This window comes from Capsella rubella, unplaced genomic scaffold, assembly GCF_000375325.1.
Source record: "Capsella rubella cultivar Monte Gargano unplaced genomic scaffold, Caprub1_0 scaffold_8, whole genome shotgun sequence".
In the NCBI taxonomy this organism is placed as follows: domain Eukaryota; kingdom Viridiplantae; phylum Streptophyta; class Magnoliopsida; order Brassicales; family Brassicaceae; genus Capsella; species Capsella rubella.
In genome coordinates, this window is record NW_006238916.1 from 5,396,129 (window position 1) to 5,414,880 (window position 18,752).

The window sequence follows — 18,752 nt, forward strand, 5'->3', positions numbered from 1 at the left end:
CAATATAAATATATATATATATATATATATATTGTCGTTCTACAAGAAATTGAATTCCAATATCTAACTATTTCTTTAAATACCAGTTTTATAGTTAATATAAAATTTGTATCAAAATTAGTTTTCACTATATAACTCCACAGAGTCAAATTTAGCACTTTGATGACAAATTCATATTAGGTCTATGTTATTAAGTTGTTACACGTAGGGAACCAATCCCATAAATTTAAACTTCTGGTAACTTGTTTTAGGTAATTCTTTAATTAATATATTAGTTATGTGTCCTCCATATATTATAAAAATTATTGTAATATAAACTGATTCACAATTTTCCATTGCTTTTTAAATTATAATATCTTTATGTTCGTGCTGCAAAGATAATTGTGTCAATACATATATTTTTTTTGTTCATTACAATATGCAAAAAAAAAACTCCTCTAAACATATTTCTATATTTTTATTTCCAAAACAAAGATACTACATTAAATTTGCTGATTATAAATCTTATATTATGATAACAGGAGTGATGGGGAATGTGGAGCAAATCAGAAGCAACCGATGCATCGAATTTCCAATTAAATCAAAAACTGGTTTGTGTGTTCTCAAAGATTGTGAGTCTTTTTGTAAGAAGAAGGGTAAAGGATTAGAGGGTATGTGCCCAACGTTTGCCAAACAAAAAGACCCTAAACATTGCTACTGTTGTGGTCCATGGCCTCCACTTTAATAATGTAGTTACTAAATTATTTACAAAAATAATTCATATCTCATTTTTTTTTTGTCATGTATTTTTCATATCTCATTTATGATAAGATTTTTATAATAAAGTAATGAAATATAGTTGGTCCCAAAAGAAAAGTAATGAAATATAGTTATGGGGTTTGTGGCTTATAGTTTTGTACTTGTTCTCACTAACACCCACAAAGAAAAGAAAAAAAATTTGAACAAGCATCAAAAGATATACAGTAATGTGATTTCAGATTAAGAGGGAGATGAATTTGGCCATGAATGTTTAGTAGTTTTTAAATAGGTTTTAGCTTTTAGTTTTTTGGTTTTTGGCTTTTGGTTTTTGGTTTTTGATTTTTTCTGTAGATTTTAGTTTTTGCAAAATACCCATAGAATAGGATTTTTATTTTTTTTTAAAAACAAGATAAATTTACAAGGAATATTAAAAGGGTTTTAAAGGGATTTTACAAGGGGTTTTAAAAGAATTTTATAAAGATTTTTAAAGGGGTTTTACAAAGATTTCAAAAATATTTACAAAGAATTTAAAAGAATTTTATAAGGGCTTTAAAACATTTACTACGTTTTAAAGATATTTTCTAAGAAATTGCGTGGTAGAAAATTTTTTGCGGGACATTTTTTTAGGAAATTTTGGCGGAATATTTTTTTGGAAGAAATATTCACTTCCTTATCACGGACTCTCACTAAAATGAGGATAATTTAGTTATTTTGTACATAAAATACAGAATTTTCACAAAAAAGGTTATGGAAAAATGTATTTTTGCAAATCCCCCTAGTTTTATGAGTTTCTGGGAGTTGGTAATATTTAATTTTTTCCATTTCGAGATCGAACTTCTACAGTTTCGAATTTTGCGTGGAAAAACGCCTCCTCTGCTTCGCATCGGGAAAGACCATCCTTCTTTAACGGAATCTTTGAAACCAGGTTTCCCGATCCATCGTTTATCAAACATAAACCTTTTAAAAAACTTTTTGGGGGAATTACTAATTGAGGCTAGCATAGGCCTATGGTCGGATCCCACATTTTTAAGTACTCCACACTCGTGTGGGAAAAAATATTGTGCCACTCTTCATTCCCAAGTGCTCTGTCAAGACGGGAGCGAATGAGTCCGCACTTCCGTCGGCCTGCCCAAGAAAAGGAATTTCCTTGGAAGGGGAATTCAATCATTCCGCAATTATCAATCATTGCCCGGAAAGGTAAAAAGGAGGATTCAGAACGTTTTTTCCCTCCTATCTTTTCATGGTTCCCAGTTATTTCGTTAAAGTCTCCAATCATGAACCAAGATTCAGAGCGGGAGAGGCCAATCCGGGTCAATCTCTCCCAAACATTTTCTCAGTTTTTTACAACCGGATCACCATACACAAAGGATATAAAAACTCTATTCCCATCAATAATTGTTTCAATATCTAGAATACGATCACTAGCATACAACATTTTAAATGAGAAATCCCGAGAATACATGATAGCAAGTCCTCCACTATATCCTGAAGGATCCACAGTGTAAAGGCAATCAAAACTTAATTTAATTTGAAGTTCTTCCAAAAACAATCTATCATTTTTTGTTTCGGAAAGGAAAAGGAAACCTGGAGAGAATTTACGACACAATTCCTCCAGTCGGCGTTTTGTAATTTTCGCTCCCGCCCCTTGACAATTCCAAGCAATGATCCTCATGGTTAAGCCTCGGGAGGGTGAGAAAGACCCTCAAGAGTATCGTGGGAATCTGGGATTCTGGGAGAGTAAGATGGGAACACGGTAGAACGAGGAGTGGAGGTGACTTTCCTCGAGGAACGCGGCCTTGAAGGGCCGGATTTGGTTTGATGTCGCTTGCGGGGAGTGCTACCTTTGGTGAGTTGGATCTTCCGAGATGCGGAGTTAATATTCAGTGATGGGCTTATATAGGCTTTTCTTTCATTTGAATTTTCATCTCTTATACAATTCACCTAAGGAAAAAAAAAAGTTACAATTTCCCTTAAATCTAAAACTCTACAAGATGAAATATAGCCATATTTAGAGATTGTTATAAATTCTTAATAAAGAAAAAAAACAGTGAACTGTGTCCATCACATGATGTTTGTGGATAAAACAAAACATGATCCACTCTTCTCCTCTCAATCTTCATCCAACATTAATTATAAAAAAAAGCCCAAAAATTTAATAATTCCAACCCAAAAAAACATAAGAAATAATAAAGTCTTATCATTTTGCTCGAGTCAGAATCAAAAGAATCGTAATTATTATTATCTGTTTCTAACTTCATTCAGATAATGGAAGCTAGAAGGCTAGCGATCCTCTGTTCCCATCTCAACCCACCTGGTCCTAACCCGACCCGAGACCTGACTCTCAGGGTCTCCGATTGTAGCTCCGGTTCGTCCGGCGACGACGGGAAAGTGGAATCATCCAATCTCCAAAACGACTGCGTTTTCTGTAAGATTGTCCGTGGCGAGTCTCCATGTCTCAAGGTTTCAAAGTCTCTTCCTTTATTTCTCTCTTTCTTATATAGAGACAGAACTAAACACTAACTAAACTCTTTTGTTGCAGTTGTACGAGGATGATATGTGTTTGTGTATTTTGGATACTAACCCACTAAGCAATGGGTAATAATACTCAAATCTTGATCCTTTGAGATTGGTTTTGTCATATGCTCTGTTAGCTTCTATGTAGTTTTACTTGGTTTCTTGATTAGTTAGTGCAACTTGGTTAGAATCTTGATTAATGGATTGCATTTTTGTTACAAGTGTTTGTTATTGTCGAATTGAAAAGCTATGAACTTTGTTCTTTGGGTGTTTTAGGCACTCTCTTATCATTCCCAAGTTACATTATCCAACATTAGAGGAAACACCTCCCTCAGTAAGTTCCTCTTCCTACCATCTTTGTATGTTTTTGAGTAGTTGGTAGTTTCATTTGTATGTGTGTATGTCTCTTCTTGTTTGAAAGTTTTTTCTTTTAATGTAGAGAATTTGTATATGTGTATAAGATTTTGATTATAAGTCTCCTCCCAAGGAGAATGCAGGTAGTTGCTGCCATGTGTTCTAAAGTGCCTCTTATCAGTAACGCCATCGTGAAAGCTACTGAAAGTGGTATGTCTATTACCTTTCTCATTTCTGAATCCATCTCTGATACAGTGAGATTATAAAATCTGTCTTTAGATATGTATTAGTGCTGAAATTGCAAGAACCTTCGCATTTCGATAATGGAACTTTCCTTTAGGAACCCGATATCTCGATGATCTCAAACCCATTCCTCTGCTTATCTTATATAGATGGACTGCATAACCTATTTATACCATAGTTACTCTTATAACAAAGATTAGTTACTTTAAAAATGTACAAGCTTAGGAGTTCAAGATCTTATCTTTCCATCATTATTTATGCAACCACTGAGTACCTTACCACTTACTGTCACATTCTATAGTAATCTTGCCATTGTTTTTCTATACGGCATAACCATTTCAAGGTTGATGATTCTGATTCTAATTCTGATCAAAACTATTGTATCAGATTCATTTAACTTATTGGTTAACAACGGCGCAGCGGCTGGGCAAGTCATATTTCACGTAAGCACATACTGACTTCCCCAACTTCATATTTCCTGAGGAGGGAAGTTTCTACTAACAGTTCCTTTCTTTTTTGCATTTCAGACACACCTTCACATAATCCCGCGTAAGGAACACGATTGCTTATGGACGTCCGAGGTATAAAACAAGATCGAAACAATACATTGTGTAAGGTGTATGAAAGTTTCCTGACTTGATGTTTTTTTCTTGTTGTTTTGTTTGTGATGACAGAGCTTAAGGAGACACACACTGAAACTTGACAAGGAAGCATCTCAATTGGTATCGCGTGTTCGACAACAATTGTGCAGCCTTCCTGAAGAACAATTGGTTCAGCCCTCATAAAAAAAAGTATCTTATCAAGAGATCCCCCATTGTTGTAACTTTAGATACAGAATCCAAACACAAAGTATATTCTGTATAGTTCATATTCAGTCTCGTTTTTCTTTGTCCACGTTCTTGAATCTGTCGGTTAGTTTATCAAGATTTTTAGTTATAGAAAAAGAAGACATGGTTCAGTCTCATTCAAATCAGAGGCTTGCTAAGCTCATCTAATTTGTAACAGTCCTGCATATAGAAACTATCCAGTTTGAGATTTTAGGATTGTAAAGGAATCAGAGGCTTGTTAGGTTAATCTAATTAAGTCGAAAGACGATGACTTCAACCTTCTATGTTCCTTCTCCATCCCTCCATGGCCACAGACACAGACTACTCCAATCTGCTCACGATATATACTTACGAATGCCACCACTTCACCAGGATGCACGTTTTGAACCAGCACCACCTAAGAGATTGACATGTTATATAATTTGTAACACTCATAAGGTCATTAGTGTTTGGCAAACACAAGAGCAAGAGCTTGTGGCTGAAGTATTCGACCTGAGGGGAACAGACTCAAAATGGAGGAGCTTAGACATCTCCACTTCCGCCTCAGCTCTTCCTCTTGGCCATGTTTGATTTTCTTCTTCCACTGTGACCATTTGTGGATATGTTTACTGGACGCCCACTATAACCGATGTGAGTATTTAAGTTATAACTTGGGCTTTTATTTATTTTTCAAAAAATAGTACAATTAGGTATGAACTTGTAGCTGAAATGGTTTTTGCTAGAGGTGGTGATATCACGTCACAGAATCAAACTTGTATAAGGCATAATTTGTCCCCAAATAAATGTTGCCACCTTAAATCTTTTACATTAACAATAGCTAAAGTGGTAAAGATATGATGCAAAAGTCTAGTTGAAGGCGTCGCTTTGAGTGGTTCTTGGGCTGAAACTTTATTTCATGTTATGATCTCGGATCTGAGCGAATATACAATATAAACCCAAAACCTTTGAGTTAATAAAAAAAAAATCAATTAAAGATGTGCACTAAGTTAAGTATAATTTATGAAACTAAAAACAAATCTGTAATATTTTTAGAGTATTAAGTTCTTGCAAAAACTTACAGGGATCTGAAGCGGCTTGTACATGTGGTCTTGTATACTTTATGAGAGAGCATTGGTTGCAAAATGCAAACTATAAATTGGACAAAGCACATGGTCCTCGTTTTTAGCCTAGAGATGGAGACATTTGAGTAGTTTTCACATCCGGCTATCATTCAAAAGACTCTTGTCCAACTCTTCCGTCTCACTAGTCTTCGAGGGAACTTGGCCATAGTGGATTTTTCGTGCGAGGAGTTTGTATGGTTGTGGACACTAAGAGATAAGGCGAGAGCAGAATGATCGTTGGACTACATATTTGACACCAAAAAAAAAGAAAATGAAGTAGAGGACCACACTTTTGTTCTTAAAGCTGTCATTTCATGGCCAAACCCTTCCCCGAAATAATTATATTCTTATTTAGAGCTGGAGTTTTCATTGGTACCAACAGCGCTAGCATTTGGATAATTGATATATTCAAATTTAGGGTCAAAAGGATTTTCGTTGCTCCACAACACCTTGAAGATGTTGTCCCTATCTTCCATACATTGTTTTCCCAGAATCCGATGGACCTGCATGCGACTCTGCAAAAATGGAAGATAAGGTAAGTTTATGCTCGTCATTACCTTCTCATTTTGCAGAAAATTTAGTAGTGAATAATTTTTTTTGGTATGTATGTGCTTGGTATTCTTGAGTCATTTGAAGGGGCAATTATCTAGCATGCGCAAGGGAACATCTCTCTAAACTAAAAAGAGATGCTCAAGGGATCACTTTCTTCGTCTCTTCTTCCTCTTTTTTATTTTCTATTTTCTTATTTTGGACATGTTTGTTTGTGAAGACTGAAAATGTTGGGTCTTTCAATATGGTGACTGCATTAAAACCTTATCCAAGTATTGTAATACTGAGCTTGACCATGTGGGTCATATCTTAGTGCTTTCATTGTCTTTTGGTCGACAAGATAAATTGAAACATTAGATGGACCTCCTTCCTTACTAGATTTCTACAAAAAATAATTTCGGCTAATAACTCAGGATATATTATTTTTTTTAACTACCCAAATTTTCACTTTTTAATAGTATAATATTAATTATTATTTTAACAATCATTTATGATAAAAATATCTTTCAAATCGTTAATTATATAAGAACTGTCTGAAAATAAAATAATTATCTATAATTAAAACTCAAACTTATATTGTATAATTTTAAATAGTATAACAATTATTTATGATAACAACTTAGAATATTCACTTTTTATAGTAGAATAGTAATTATTATTTTAACAATTATTTTTAATAATTTTTTTCAAATCGTTAATTATATAAAATCTGTCTGAAAATAAAATTATTATCTATAATTAAAAATCAAACTTATATTGTATAATTATTTTAAAAAAAAACTGTTAAATTTTAGTTTGAATAAATAAGTCATTTTATATACTTAAATTTAAAATTATTAAAAGGAAAATAGAAATGTACTTTTCAAACTAAAACTCAAAAATGGAGCCGTTTTCACAGACATATATATATATATATATATATATATATTTATATATATTTTAGAGAAATCATCTCTAATAACCTTTTTATCATATACTTTTGCAAAACTACCTTTTAAAAAAAAACCGCAATTCTTCATTATTTGCCACTAAGAATATTTAAATGTCAATAATACCATGAATATTCAAGTTTATTCACCTAGATAACAAATTGATCTACTCTTTCCCTTTCAGAATTTTTGTTTACTTTATTTATTTGTGTCAAAATATGAGGATCACCTTGGAGTATACTCAATTGTTTCTTTAAGAATGTGTAATATAATATGAGGAACAAGCAAAAGACAATGTGTATAGTCGATTATTGAGATAATCATGCTTTCTAATCCTTTCTTTTATGCTTTTTTTTTTTTAATGATCTTGCATCACTCGTAAGACTTTTGTAATTTGATTGCATTTTGTTCTTAGAGTTAATAGGTTTTGTGAGAGAACTAACATGATATTGTATATTTGCACTTTTCAATATATTTTTTTCATGTCACCATGCATTATATATTTGTTGGTATCTAGTACTAACCAATTTACATTGTTTTAATTGGGATTTGTAGTCTAGGAACACTAATATTTGGTGCAACTGATAAAAGTTTTTTCTTTATCATATCCTCTTTTCCAGTCATGCCTAAATATAGCAAATTTTTTATTTAAGAGTCAAATAACAAATATTTTGGGATACAGACACAAGTCTAGCTTTAATTGCTAACAATAAAAGTCAAGTTGCATTTTTTACCAAGTCTAGCTTTCAATTGGAACCACAAAAAAGTAAGAGACATTTGTGGCTCCTTAAGTAGAGGAATCAGTTCATTCCCATTCCAATCCACAGATTTATGAAGAACCAATTTGGTGTTCACTCCAAGTGATACAGAAAAGATGATCAAAATGATTACAAAGCTAATGTCTCGGTTAATATGGAGAGGCAAAAATAATGGTCGTATACGTAGAAGCTTAATAGAGGAACTACCAACTGAGATTCTAATGGAGATTCTAATGAAATTACAAGGGAAACAAGCAATGATATGCCGTTGTGTCTCCAAAACGTTTCTTAATGTTATAGACTCTCATTGCTTCATAGAAAGACATCTTCATGATGATGATGGTGGTGAACCACCAGCGTTGCTCACTTTTGGAACTCATGGTGGAGAGATGTTTTATAAGATGTGGATGTGTAACACAAGGCTGGCCGAAGAGAATGATGAAGCAAATGTGTTGAGGGTTGAAGATAGATACCTTTGGGATTATCCTTGCTTACAAATGCAATCTTATTTTCACCCTGTAAGCTCCAACGGACTAATTCTAGCTAGATGTGGCTCGGCTTCTCCGTATGTCTTCAACCCTATAAGAAAAGAGGTTATGAAGATACCAGAACAGGAAGACGAAAGTTCATGGAAACAGCCTCTAGGATTCGGATATGATCCCAAAGGAAAGACTCACAAGGTCATTAGTGTTTGGCAAACACAAGAGCAAGAGCTTGTGGCTGAAGTATTCGACCTGAGGGGAGCATACTCAAAATGGAGGAGCTTAGACATCTCCACTTCCGCCTCAGTTCTTCCTCTCGGCAATGTTTGTTTTTCTTCTTCCACTGTGACCATTAGTGGATATGTTTACTGGACGGCCACTATAAGCGATGTGAGTGTCTAACAGTCTAAGTAATAACTTGGGCCTTTATATATCATCACTTATAATATGTTGGTCCGAGACACTCACTGTTAGTCTAGAAGCAGTCGGTTTGAGTGTTTCTTGGGCCGAGACTTTATATCATGTTATGATCTCGGGATCTGAGGGAATATACCTTATAAACCCAAAACCTCTGAGTTTATCAAAAATAATTAAATTAAAGTTGTCACTAAGTTAAGTATGATTTATGAAACTGAAAAATCTATAATTGTTTTAAAGTATTAAGTTCTTGCAAAAAAATTACAGGGATACGAAGCGGCTTGTACATGTGGTCTTCTATACTTTATGAGAGAGCATTGGTTGAAAACTATGAATTGGACGAAGCACATGGTCCTATGTTTCAGCCTAGAGATGGAGACATTTGAGTGGCTTACACATCCGGCTATTATCCAGAAGACTCTTGTCCAACTCTTCCGTCTCACTAATCTTCGAGAGAACTTGGCCATAGTGGATTTTTCGTCCGATGAGTATGTAGGGTTGTGGACACTAAGAGATAAGGCGAGAGGAGAATGGTCTTTGGACTACAAATTTGACACCATCGTGTTAAGAGACAAAGTGAAAGGCTTCTGCCGTGGCCATGACTCGAGTACAAACATATTACATGTGGTTGGTGCATGGAAGGAAGGGTTACTTATAAGGATTTGGAATTCTAACGTTTGTATTTACTTGAACCTCAAGACACAACGTATGGAGTATATTGGGTTTGAGAATGAGGTTCAAGAATTGATAACTAAGGATTTCATCGTGAGTTACACTCCGAATTATCTACTTCGTCTCAAGAGTTACTATGACCGATCAAGAGTCATATGTGCTCATCCTAATGCTGGTGCACGTCTTCGAGGACGTATCCATTTAATGCTTACGCCTGGTGATGATCTTGGTTATGAGGTTAGTTATTTTGCTGATAGCTTCTACTCTTCATTAGATGACCTTATTGGTTTTAGGTCGTATAAGGAAAACCGTGTTAAAAAAGATACTCGACGTGAGGAGATTGTAAAAGCCAAAGGTAAACCTGAATGGGTTTTTGTTTAGGATACGAATCATTATTACATTGAAACAAATGTTATTGAAAAACGACTTTTGATTGGAGAAAGAAAATGATCATTACATGTGTTGATCAGTTGATAAGATTTCTACAAATGAAAAAGTTAATTTCAATTAGAATTTTCTTTTTACATATTTGACCATAAAAAGGAAAATTACAAATCGTGAAAAAAAAAACATAGATGATAAAGTATATAATTAAAGAGAAGTATATACTACAACCAGAAACAAGAAAAATATATATAGAATGAAATATATCTTACTATATAGTATATATATTCCCCCAGTCTCTAATAGATTAATTTTTTAACCTTTTTAGTCATATTAAGAAACAATAAATATTTATTTATTAATTAATGGGTGAGTTAAAATTATATACTCATTTCACTGAAAAATTAACAATATACACTAGCTATTATTTATTTATGAGTAAAATATATGTATATACTGACCACTACTTACCATGTCATGTGGCAAAAAGCCAACAATAGGAAATTTTCTTCAATTTATAATCTATAAAATTACTCTTTTAAGAACAAACTAGGATTTATCCCGTGGTGCACCACGGATCATTTTTTTATTTTTATTTTCATTAAATTTTAAATTTTTTAGTATAGTTTGTATTTGATTTACTGTTTTTGCATGTTTATGAATGTTTAGAAGTGTTTGTTTTTTGCTTTAATAGTTTTGTATTATTGGAAAATGTATATTGTTAAGAATGCGAAGTTTATGTCAATAAAAATTTCGAAATAGACTAATTAGAAATAACTGCCGAGATTTATGGCAAGTATAAGCGATTACGATCTCTTTCGGCAATAATAAGATAATAAATAATTAGATTAATAGATTATGGAAATTAAATTTAAACACATTTATGTTTTCTAGTTGTAGGATCCGATTACTTAATTCCGGGTTATATAAACTAATTTTGACCCGATCTAAAATTTTCCTTAAAATGATTTTTGATCAAATTGTACTCCAAAAATGTTAAGATAGATGACAACTAAAAACATCAATCTATTTGGAGCATATGAACTAATTAATATGTTGTAATTTGGTTTCTCAAAGTTGGCAATTATATAATTGTGACACGTATTAATAATTTGACAATATGTCATGATTTAATTAAAAAAAAATGTATTATTTATTTCAAATGAATATTTCACAATATGTCATGATTTAATTAAAAAAAATGTATTATTTATTTCAATTTCCATTTCAATCAAATATGTGATGATTTAAATTATTTTTCATATTATTTGTTTTCAATTAGTAATAGGTGAAATCAATATATTTAATTATGTAATTTTACCAGCTATCATAATTGTATAAACTTATAGATTATTTATTTTGATTTCTCTTACATGGAAAAATTATAGTCATAGTGTTTTATGTTTTTCTAATCATTTTTAATACTTTTTTCTTTACCTCAAATATTGCTATATATGTCTTCATGTAAACAAGTTATGGCAATAGAAATCGTGTTCAAAGACCTTACCCCAAATACAATTTTCAAACTTTACTTTACCAAACCTAATTTTCTTATTAACATGAGTCGTCGTTACTCGTTAGGCAAATATTCAATCACTATATGAATCCTAGATGTAAACAATTTGCATTCATACATGTAACATTCATACAATTTGATAATTAAAAAAGGTATATATGTTTCTTTGTGTTATTACTTGTTCTTCTTGGTAACTTCGAACCTATAAATCTAGCTGCTACCTGTAACGAGCACAGTTATTTCACTTGATTATTTTATCTTTTATGTTTTTGTAATTTAATAATTTGGGATCAACCTTCTCTATAAACTATGACTAAAGGGGATGGATCTGCACCCAAGTTGGAATACATGTATAATAATATTATACATAGAATAATAATTCACACCTCTTCCTACCAAAATGTTATTTACCAAATTACACTTATATATTCCTATTTTTTAAAATATTTTTCGTTTAAAATAGTTTATATAAACTAAAAAAGAATTAATTTTATTTACTCTTTTTAATAAAATTTTTAATATTTTACTAGTCAAAAATTAAAATAATTTTAATAAATTAGAATTTTTACAAACAAAAAAGCATTAAAATCTAAAAATATAACTATTATAAAACAAAATTTTAAATTCTAAAACAGCTACTGAATATAAGATGCAATTTTCTAATAGATAAACTGTTTTTTTTTAAAGAATGTCTTTTTGTAAAGAGTACACAGAAAAGAACGTACTAGGTAGGAGGATTTGTTTTACATATATGACATTGATGAATCATTTTTTTTTGTTTAATGCAAGTTTATTTGCTGAATATTTTATCAGGAATCAACTTGAAAATAAATTTCCAAGACTTGTTTTTATAAAAACGAGTTTGACATAAGATAATAGATATATTGCTCACTGGCCACTGCATATCACGACCACTTGATGGATTTTGATTTTTCTTAATAATATTTTGTGTAGATGAGAACCAGTAACGTTGTTTCATTCTTTTGTCAAGACTCAATAGTGTATTAGTGGTTTTGTAAAGAGGGTTTACGTAATTGTATACGTGAGATGATCTATATTATTAAAAATCGTTTTTTCTATATTTTGTCGTAAATTAATATAAGTATATACTTCGTAGTTACATTCCCAAAGCAAAGTAATTTTTCAAACAATAATAGAATAACTCTATAATAGAATATGCTCAATCTTTAATATATTAGAACATAATTCAATGTTTTTACGAGATGTCAAAAAATAAATATATATATATATATATATAATGATATATATAATGTTTTTACGAAGGCTATTTGTACTAGTAGTTTAAACCTTTTTTGTTAATTTTTAATAATACATTTGGGTTTAAAACTGACTTACCAAATACCAACCATTACATGCAACATAGTTTAGGGGAATCATATAGGTTTAGACGAATAGTGTAGTAGTGTCACATGTAATTTTTTGTAGAAAAATAGAGTAACACTGTAACAACAAATAATATTTCATATTTTGGTCTCTTAGGCTAGCTTTACAGGTCTTTGGACTTCTACTCTGCGAAGTAGATACATTGAAAACTTTTTAGTGATAATCTCGATTCTTGAATGTATTAAAATTCGACTAAGAAAATTATCCAAAAAATTCGACTCGAATCAAATACTCAAATAGATTACCCAAAATTATTTATATTTATATCGCGTATCCGATTGGTGAGCTCTAATTGTAACCAGGTTATATGAGATGAGTCATTCATACATGCCTTTAAACCTCACCTGAGAATGAGAATGTGAGACTGATGAAGTTTTTGGAGCTCTCTACATCTAAGAATAATCACACATTGCATACAAATTATGAATGTTGAAGATCAAAAATGGTAAACCTCCTTAATCCTTGTAGTAGACTTTTTTCCATTAGAAACTTTAAAAAACAATTCCACATAAAACAAAACAAAACAAAAAAAAAATCAACTTTGACATTCATGTAGTAGAATAAAAAATTTCACGTCGGAATTGTAAAAAAAATTACATATTTATTAGCAAAAAAAAACATATCTCTCAACGTCAAAGGCCCGGCAATACAACTCCTAATCTCCGCCCGTTACGGTGCAACACACAAAAAAAAAATGATAATTTCAATTTCCTAATTCTTAATTTTCTTAATTATTAATTTATTATCATCACAATAAATAATTATAAACATAATATAATGTTTTTCATTATTATTAAACAACTATATAACCCAAAGTTTAGCCACCATTATAAGCCATTTCCTCTATAACCATTTTACGTTTCTCCTCCGACACACTCCAAAAAAAACTCACAAATCTCTCTGATGTGAATTTGACTATTACTTCTACGTAACTTAGGAATCTTACATCTCTCTATTTTTTTTAGATTTCTTGATTACTTAAAGAATATGGAGAACGAGTTGTTTATGAACACTGAGTTCCCACCACCACCGCCGGAGTTTGAACCACCGTCTTCTTCATCGGCGATGATGCTTAATTGGGCCTTAATGGATCCAACAAACCCACAACAAGATCCTTCCTTCTTATGGGAAAAGTCAACGGAACAACAACAGAGCATCTTTGACTCTGCTTTGAGCTCATTAGTCTCATCACCGACGCCGTCTAACTCAAACTTCTCCGGCGGTTGCGGTGGTGGTGTTGGCGGTGGTGGTGATGGTTTTATAATCAGAGAACTCATTGGTAAGCTTGGAAACATAGGTAATAATCACAATATCTCCGGTGAGATCTACGGAACTACTACTCCGATGTCTAGGTCCGCCTCTTGTTACGCAACTCCGATGAGCTCTCCACCACCACCACCGCCGCCGTCGGCGAGTTCTAATTCTCAGATCATGATGAATAGAACGACGCCGTTGACTGAATTCTCAGCGGATCCGGGTTTTGCGGAGAGAGCTGCGAGATTCTCTTGTTTTGGTAGTCGGAGTTTTAACGGAAGAACCAACTCTCATCTTCCGATTAACAACAACGTCGTCAACAACTCCGGGAAGCTGACACGTGTCTCAAGCACACCGGCTCTTAACGGTCTTGTTTCGCCGGAATTAGCACCGATGATTCCCGGCGGCGAGTTTTCCCGGAAGAGAAAATCTTTGCCTAAAGGAAAACCCAAAGAAAATCCCATTTCCACAGCTTCTCCATCTCCTAGTTTCTCAAAGGTACATAAACATTTTCCCGGAAAGTTTCAATTTTTTTCCCGGAAAGTTTCAAACTTTTTTCCCGAAAAATTTTCTTAACTTTTTTTTTCCCGGAAAGTTTTAAGCTTTTTCAAATTTTGGAAGACCCGCTTTTTTGTTAACTTCGATATTCGAAGAACCCAATTCTTAGAAAAGTCAGCTTTTTTATAAAGTGATTAACTTTATTGTGTTTTTTTAAAAAATTTCTTAGACGGCGGAGAAGAAAGAAGATTGGAGTGGAAAAGGAAGTAAAAGTTTAGAAGAAAAAGTAGGAAAAAGGAGAAGAGATGAAGAAGAAGATAATGTAGATGAAGAAGGAGGAGAAGGGAACAAAAACAATAACACTAAACCACCTGAGCCTCCTAAAGATTACATCCATGTTCGTGCTCGTCGAGGCCAAGCCACCGATAGCCATAGCCTCGCGGAACGAGTAATTTTATTACACTTCTCCTATAACAATATGTAGTCAAATTGGTTCAACTCGGAAGTCGGAACCAAAGTTTCGGGATAGTTGCCTTAGAAATTTATTTAAAAAATCGCTAGGCGCTAGTTGAACAGTCAGAAAGGACCTAATGACCGAATCGGTCTAGAAAAAATTAGTGTTTGTTACTTAAATGGCTAGTTCGAATTGATCTAGATGTGTTAATTGTATATTTGAGATGAGATTAGAGTTTGTGTTTGATTTGTTCTTTAATGTTATGGTTTTAGGTTAGGAGGGAGAAGATTGGTGAAAGGATGAAGCTTCTTCAAGATCTTGTCCCTGGATGCAATAAGGTAAGACTTTTTTTTTTATTAAGTCTTTGATTAATCACTGATTAGTTTTTGGTTATGATTTATGAACTATCAATTAATTGTTGATTAGTGATATAATTAGAAAATGAATGTCTTTGTTTATACGATGAAAGGTTACTGGAAAAGCACTGATGCTTGATGAAATTATAAACTACGTACAATCATTGCAAAGACAAGTTGAGGTATTATTACTATTATTATTATTATTATTTCATTCATTAATCACCGAATTTTAATTATTTATTTGGAATCAATTTCTTAATTAATTTTTGTGTTTTTGGTTTTGGTTTAATAATGACAGTTCTTGTCAATGAAGTTATCATCAGTGAACGACACCAGGCTGGAGTTTAACGTGGATGCTCTTGTGTCAAAGGATGTTGTTGTAAGTGATCGTTCACCTTAAAAACCATTAACATCAATTTAACCAACCATTGATAATGATTAATTTTTGTGATTAATCATTATCAATTGCTTTTTTGTTTTTTGTCGTCTCACTCATTATCTTAAATTTATTTTTAATCAATCGACAAATTAGCATTTAATCAGGCAGCTTTTTGATTTTTCTTTTTATAAAGTACCTTTAAATTTTTTATTAAATAATATGCAATCTTTTTTACATGTTTTGTTTCATATAAATTATTCAGATGATTCCATCAAGTAACAACAACAATAGATTGCATGAAGAAGGACTCCAATCAAAATCTTCAAGTCATCATCATCATCATCATCATCAACAACAACAACTTAATAATATTTACAATAATAATTCACAATTACATCCTAATAACATGATGCTTCAATCTCCTATGAACTCTTTGGAAACCTCTAGCTTAGCAAGAAGCTTCACTCACTTACCAACACTTACCCAATTCACTGACTCAATTTCACAGGTTTAAATTCAACTTTTTCATGATTTTTCTTCATTGATTCTATTTTTGTACAATCAGAAGATTATAACATATATATTTGTGTGTGTTTTTGTTTTTCAGTATCAAATGTTTAGCGAAGAAGATTTACAAAGCATTGTAGGAATGGGAGTGGCACAACCCAACAATGAATCTCAACACATGAAACTTGAGATTTGATCAACCAAATAATAAGGATTGATGGGTGTACATAACCATACCAATATATGTGATTTATTCATATACTCATCTCCATTTCTATATATATATACACATTTATGAAAGTAACTTTTATTTTATTTTATTTTACCTTTTGTTAATTATATTATATATGTCATCTTCCAATTCATTATTAGGGTTCAATTGTACTGTTATACACTTAGGATTCCTTTTGCTTTTCTAATGTAATATCATTGTAAGTTTGTTACCTTCCACTACAATCCAAGTTGATTAATCTACTCCAAATTAGGCTTAACAAAAAGACAACTTTTTATATTTATTTGATTATAATATAATTATAGATACACCATCATTTTTAAAATGTATTGTAAAATTGTGAATAACCCATACTTCTATAAAAAATTATAAAGAGTGCTTTTATTATCAAATATTTTTAATGAACAGTAAAAAAATTATATACACGCACGTTATTTTCTATTTTTGATTATTCATTGTTTATTTTGGTGATACTAACTTTAATTTGGATCTTACCGTATAACCTTTATACACTAGATAAAATAATGTCTTGTTTTTTGTTTTCAAACTGGATTTTTGGCTTAAATTATATATCAAAAAATAATAATTTTATAAATTAAAAATATCATAATCCCGATATTATTAATTTATAGAATTTTTTATATTAATTAGTATTTTCTTGGTAAATTAATATCGATTGTTCTAGTTGACAACAAATAATATGCAATCATCTTATCTTAATCTAATTATTTTACATCATACACTTTAGGACAAAGAACTTTCCGACAAATATCATTAGACAGAAAGTAACCTTTAGATAATTAATCAAACTTGTAATGATGGACTATAATCTAATTTATCAAAAATTACGAAACTTTGATTATTAGTTTTTTAAAATTGTTTACTTGCTGATAAGTCAACATCACCTTCATTCCTAGATTCTTTTCGATTTGATATTTGGTAACGTTAACCAGCTGTGGTGAAGGTGTTATGTCTTTATCTCTGTTGTCGTTGAAGTTTGATAGTTGTGATTTCTCAAATTTAATGTCATGCTTGTAATATTTTCTAGAGATCTACCGAGAAAACGCGGAATCTTATGTTCCTCTCATGTTTGATTTGACTGGTTTAATCCAGTAATCAAACCAAATAGCTTTCTTTAATTATATTAATAACTTCATTAATTTAGTGATATATTTCCGTAGCTTAGATTATACATTTCATCCCTAGGTCACTAGGTGTCTAGGTCGATTAGTTCATCATGTATGTACTAGATTACTAGTATAAATTTAGGGATCAGATTAGTATAAATTTATCGTATAATTGTGTCGGAATCACGATTAATTTATAGTTTTTTTGGAATTAGTCACCGAATAGTCATAAAATTTTACACAATAAGCTTATATAAATCGAAGTTATATATACGGTCATAAAAATCATTGAAATATATTGGATTGTGTTTGTATTTACACAACTTATTTGACTCTTTTCGTAATCTATACTATTAAAAGGGGAGCATTTTTTAAAGGTGTATCCAAACAGATTAAATAGAAAAAATGAAATAAAATGTAATCCTAAACCTATAGCCAAACAAAATTAATGACAGATTTTCAAATGAAAAAATATGCTTTAAAATAAATAAAAAATCAAACTAATAACTAACCAATATTCATGGAAATCATAATAAATTTGTTACCATAAAATGTGGCCTATTAAATTCGAATTTTTTTAAAGATTATATAATGTTTTAAACATTTATTTTACCTAATTTAAACTAATACAATTCAAAACATTTTAATTTCAAAAAATTGGAAACTTTTAAAATAAATTGATATGTATAGTATTTTAAATTGTGTATATGTAAGCAGATTAAATTAGGTAAATAAACGTTTAAAATAAATTAGGTCCAAGGAAAGATTATAATACTATAAATATCTAAATTCTATAGAAGTTTAGGTATTATTAATATTTACTCTTTTAAAAGGTTTTAAAATATTATAAATATTTAAACTACATGTAAAGTTGAAAATATTAGAAATATTTAAACTCAATTAAAATATTTTAAGTTTAAGCATTATTAAATTATATATTAAAATTTTCAAATATCTTGAAGACAGCAAAATATATTTTCAATTGAATTAAATATGCTTTAAAATGTATATAAGAAAATCAAAACTAATAACTAACTCAAATTCATGGAAATCAT

The 18,752-nt window shown here is 31.2% G+C and overlaps 4 protein-coding genes and 1 long non-coding RNA gene across 5 annotated transcripts in view; all 5 read left to right on the forward strand.

The window, feature by feature from the left end:
• Positions 1-724, forward strand: part of LOC111828997 (defensin-like protein 147) — a 6,395-nt gene extending 5,671 nt beyond the window's left edge. Inside the window, exon 2 of the mRNA XM_023777591.1 lies at positions 475-724. Coding sequence (XP_023633359.1) covers positions 475-724 — 250 coding nt within the window. The remainder of the gene's footprint in view (positions 1-474) is intronic.
• Positions 725-2,924: 2,200 nt separating this feature from the next.
• LOC17876724 (adenylylsulfatase HINT3) lies at positions 2,925-4,839 on the forward strand. Its single transcript, XM_006281075.2, has 7 exons — positions 2,925-3,198; positions 3,278-3,333; positions 3,529-3,586; positions 3,750-3,816; positions 4,237-4,292; positions 4,377-4,430; positions 4,524-4,839. The coding sequence occupies exons 1-7, from the start codon at positions 3,004-3,006 to the stop codon at positions 4,632-4,634; spliced, it is 597 nt and encodes a 198-aa protein (XP_006281137.1). The 5' UTR covers positions 2,925-3,003; the 3' UTR covers positions 4,635-4,839.
• A 1,266-nt stretch (positions 4,840-6,105) lies between these two features.
• On the forward strand, positions 6,106-6,699 carry LOC111832570. The gene is made up of 2 exons (XR_002835477.1): positions 6,106-6,311; positions 6,403-6,699. It is a non-coding gene; the product is annotated as an uncharacterized LOC111832570 (long non-coding RNA).
• A 1,313-nt stretch (positions 6,700-8,012) lies between these two features.
• Positions 8,013-9,964, forward strand: LOC17877085 (putative F-box protein At1g50870). Its single transcript, XM_006281834.2, has 2 exons — positions 8,013-8,884; positions 9,326-9,964. Exons 1-2 carry the CDS (start codon positions 8,129-8,131, stop codon positions 9,962-9,964), a joined length of 1,395 nt encoding a protein of 464 aa, XP_006281896.2. The 5' UTR covers positions 8,013-8,128.
• Positions 9,965-13,716: 3,752 nt separating this feature from the next.
• LOC17876267 (transcription factor bHLH78) lies at positions 13,717-16,812 on the forward strand. Its single transcript, XM_006280256.2, has 7 exons — positions 13,717-14,639; positions 14,869-15,087; positions 15,366-15,431; positions 15,563-15,631; positions 15,751-15,831; positions 16,094-16,339; positions 16,439-16,812. Exons 1-7 carry the CDS (start codon positions 13,875-13,877, stop codon positions 16,532-16,534), a joined length of 1,542 nt encoding a protein of 513 aa, XP_006280318.1. The 5' UTR covers positions 13,717-13,874; the 3' UTR covers positions 16,535-16,812.
• The last annotated feature ends 1,940 nt before the right edge of the window (positions 16,813-18,752 follow it).

What these genes read in the sequence shown, in the direction of transcription:
- LOC17876724 (XM_006281075.2), top strand. Translation starts at nt 3,004, where the DNA reads ATGGAAGCTAGAAGGCTAGCGATCCTCTGTTCCCATCTCAACCCACCT. An exon ending in GCGAGTCTCCATGTCTCAAG is followed by an intron (nt 3,199 to 3,277) that starts GTTTCAAAGTCT and finishes CTTTTGTTGCAG; the next exon opens with TTGTACGAGGATGATATGTG. An exon ending in CTGGGCAAGTCATATTTCAC is followed by an intron (nt 4,293 to 4,376) that starts GTAAGCACATAC and finishes TTTGCATTTCAG; the next exon opens with ACACACCTTCACATAATCCC.
- LOC17877085 (XM_006281834.2), top strand. Translation starts at nt 8,129, where the DNA reads ATGATCAAAATGATTACAAAGCTAATGTCTCGGTTAATATGGAGAGGC. An exon ending in GGACGGCCACTATAAGCGAT is followed by an intron (nt 8,885 to 9,325) that starts GTGAGTGTCTAA and finishes GCTATTATCCAG; the next exon opens with AAGACTCTTGTCCAACTCTT.
- LOC17876267 (XM_006280256.2), top strand. Translation starts at nt 13,875, where the DNA reads ATGGAGAACGAGTTGTTTATGAACACTGAGTTCCCACCACCACCGCCG. An exon ending in CATCTCCTAGTTTCTCAAAG is followed by an intron (nt 14,640 to 14,868) that starts GTACATAAACAT and finishes AAAATTTCTTAG; the next exon opens with ACGGCGGAGAAGAAAGAAGA. An exon ending in GCCATAGCCTCGCGGAACGA is followed by an intron (nt 15,088 to 15,365) that starts GTAATTTTATTA and finishes TTATGGTTTTAG; the next exon opens with GTTAGGAGGGAGAAGATTGG.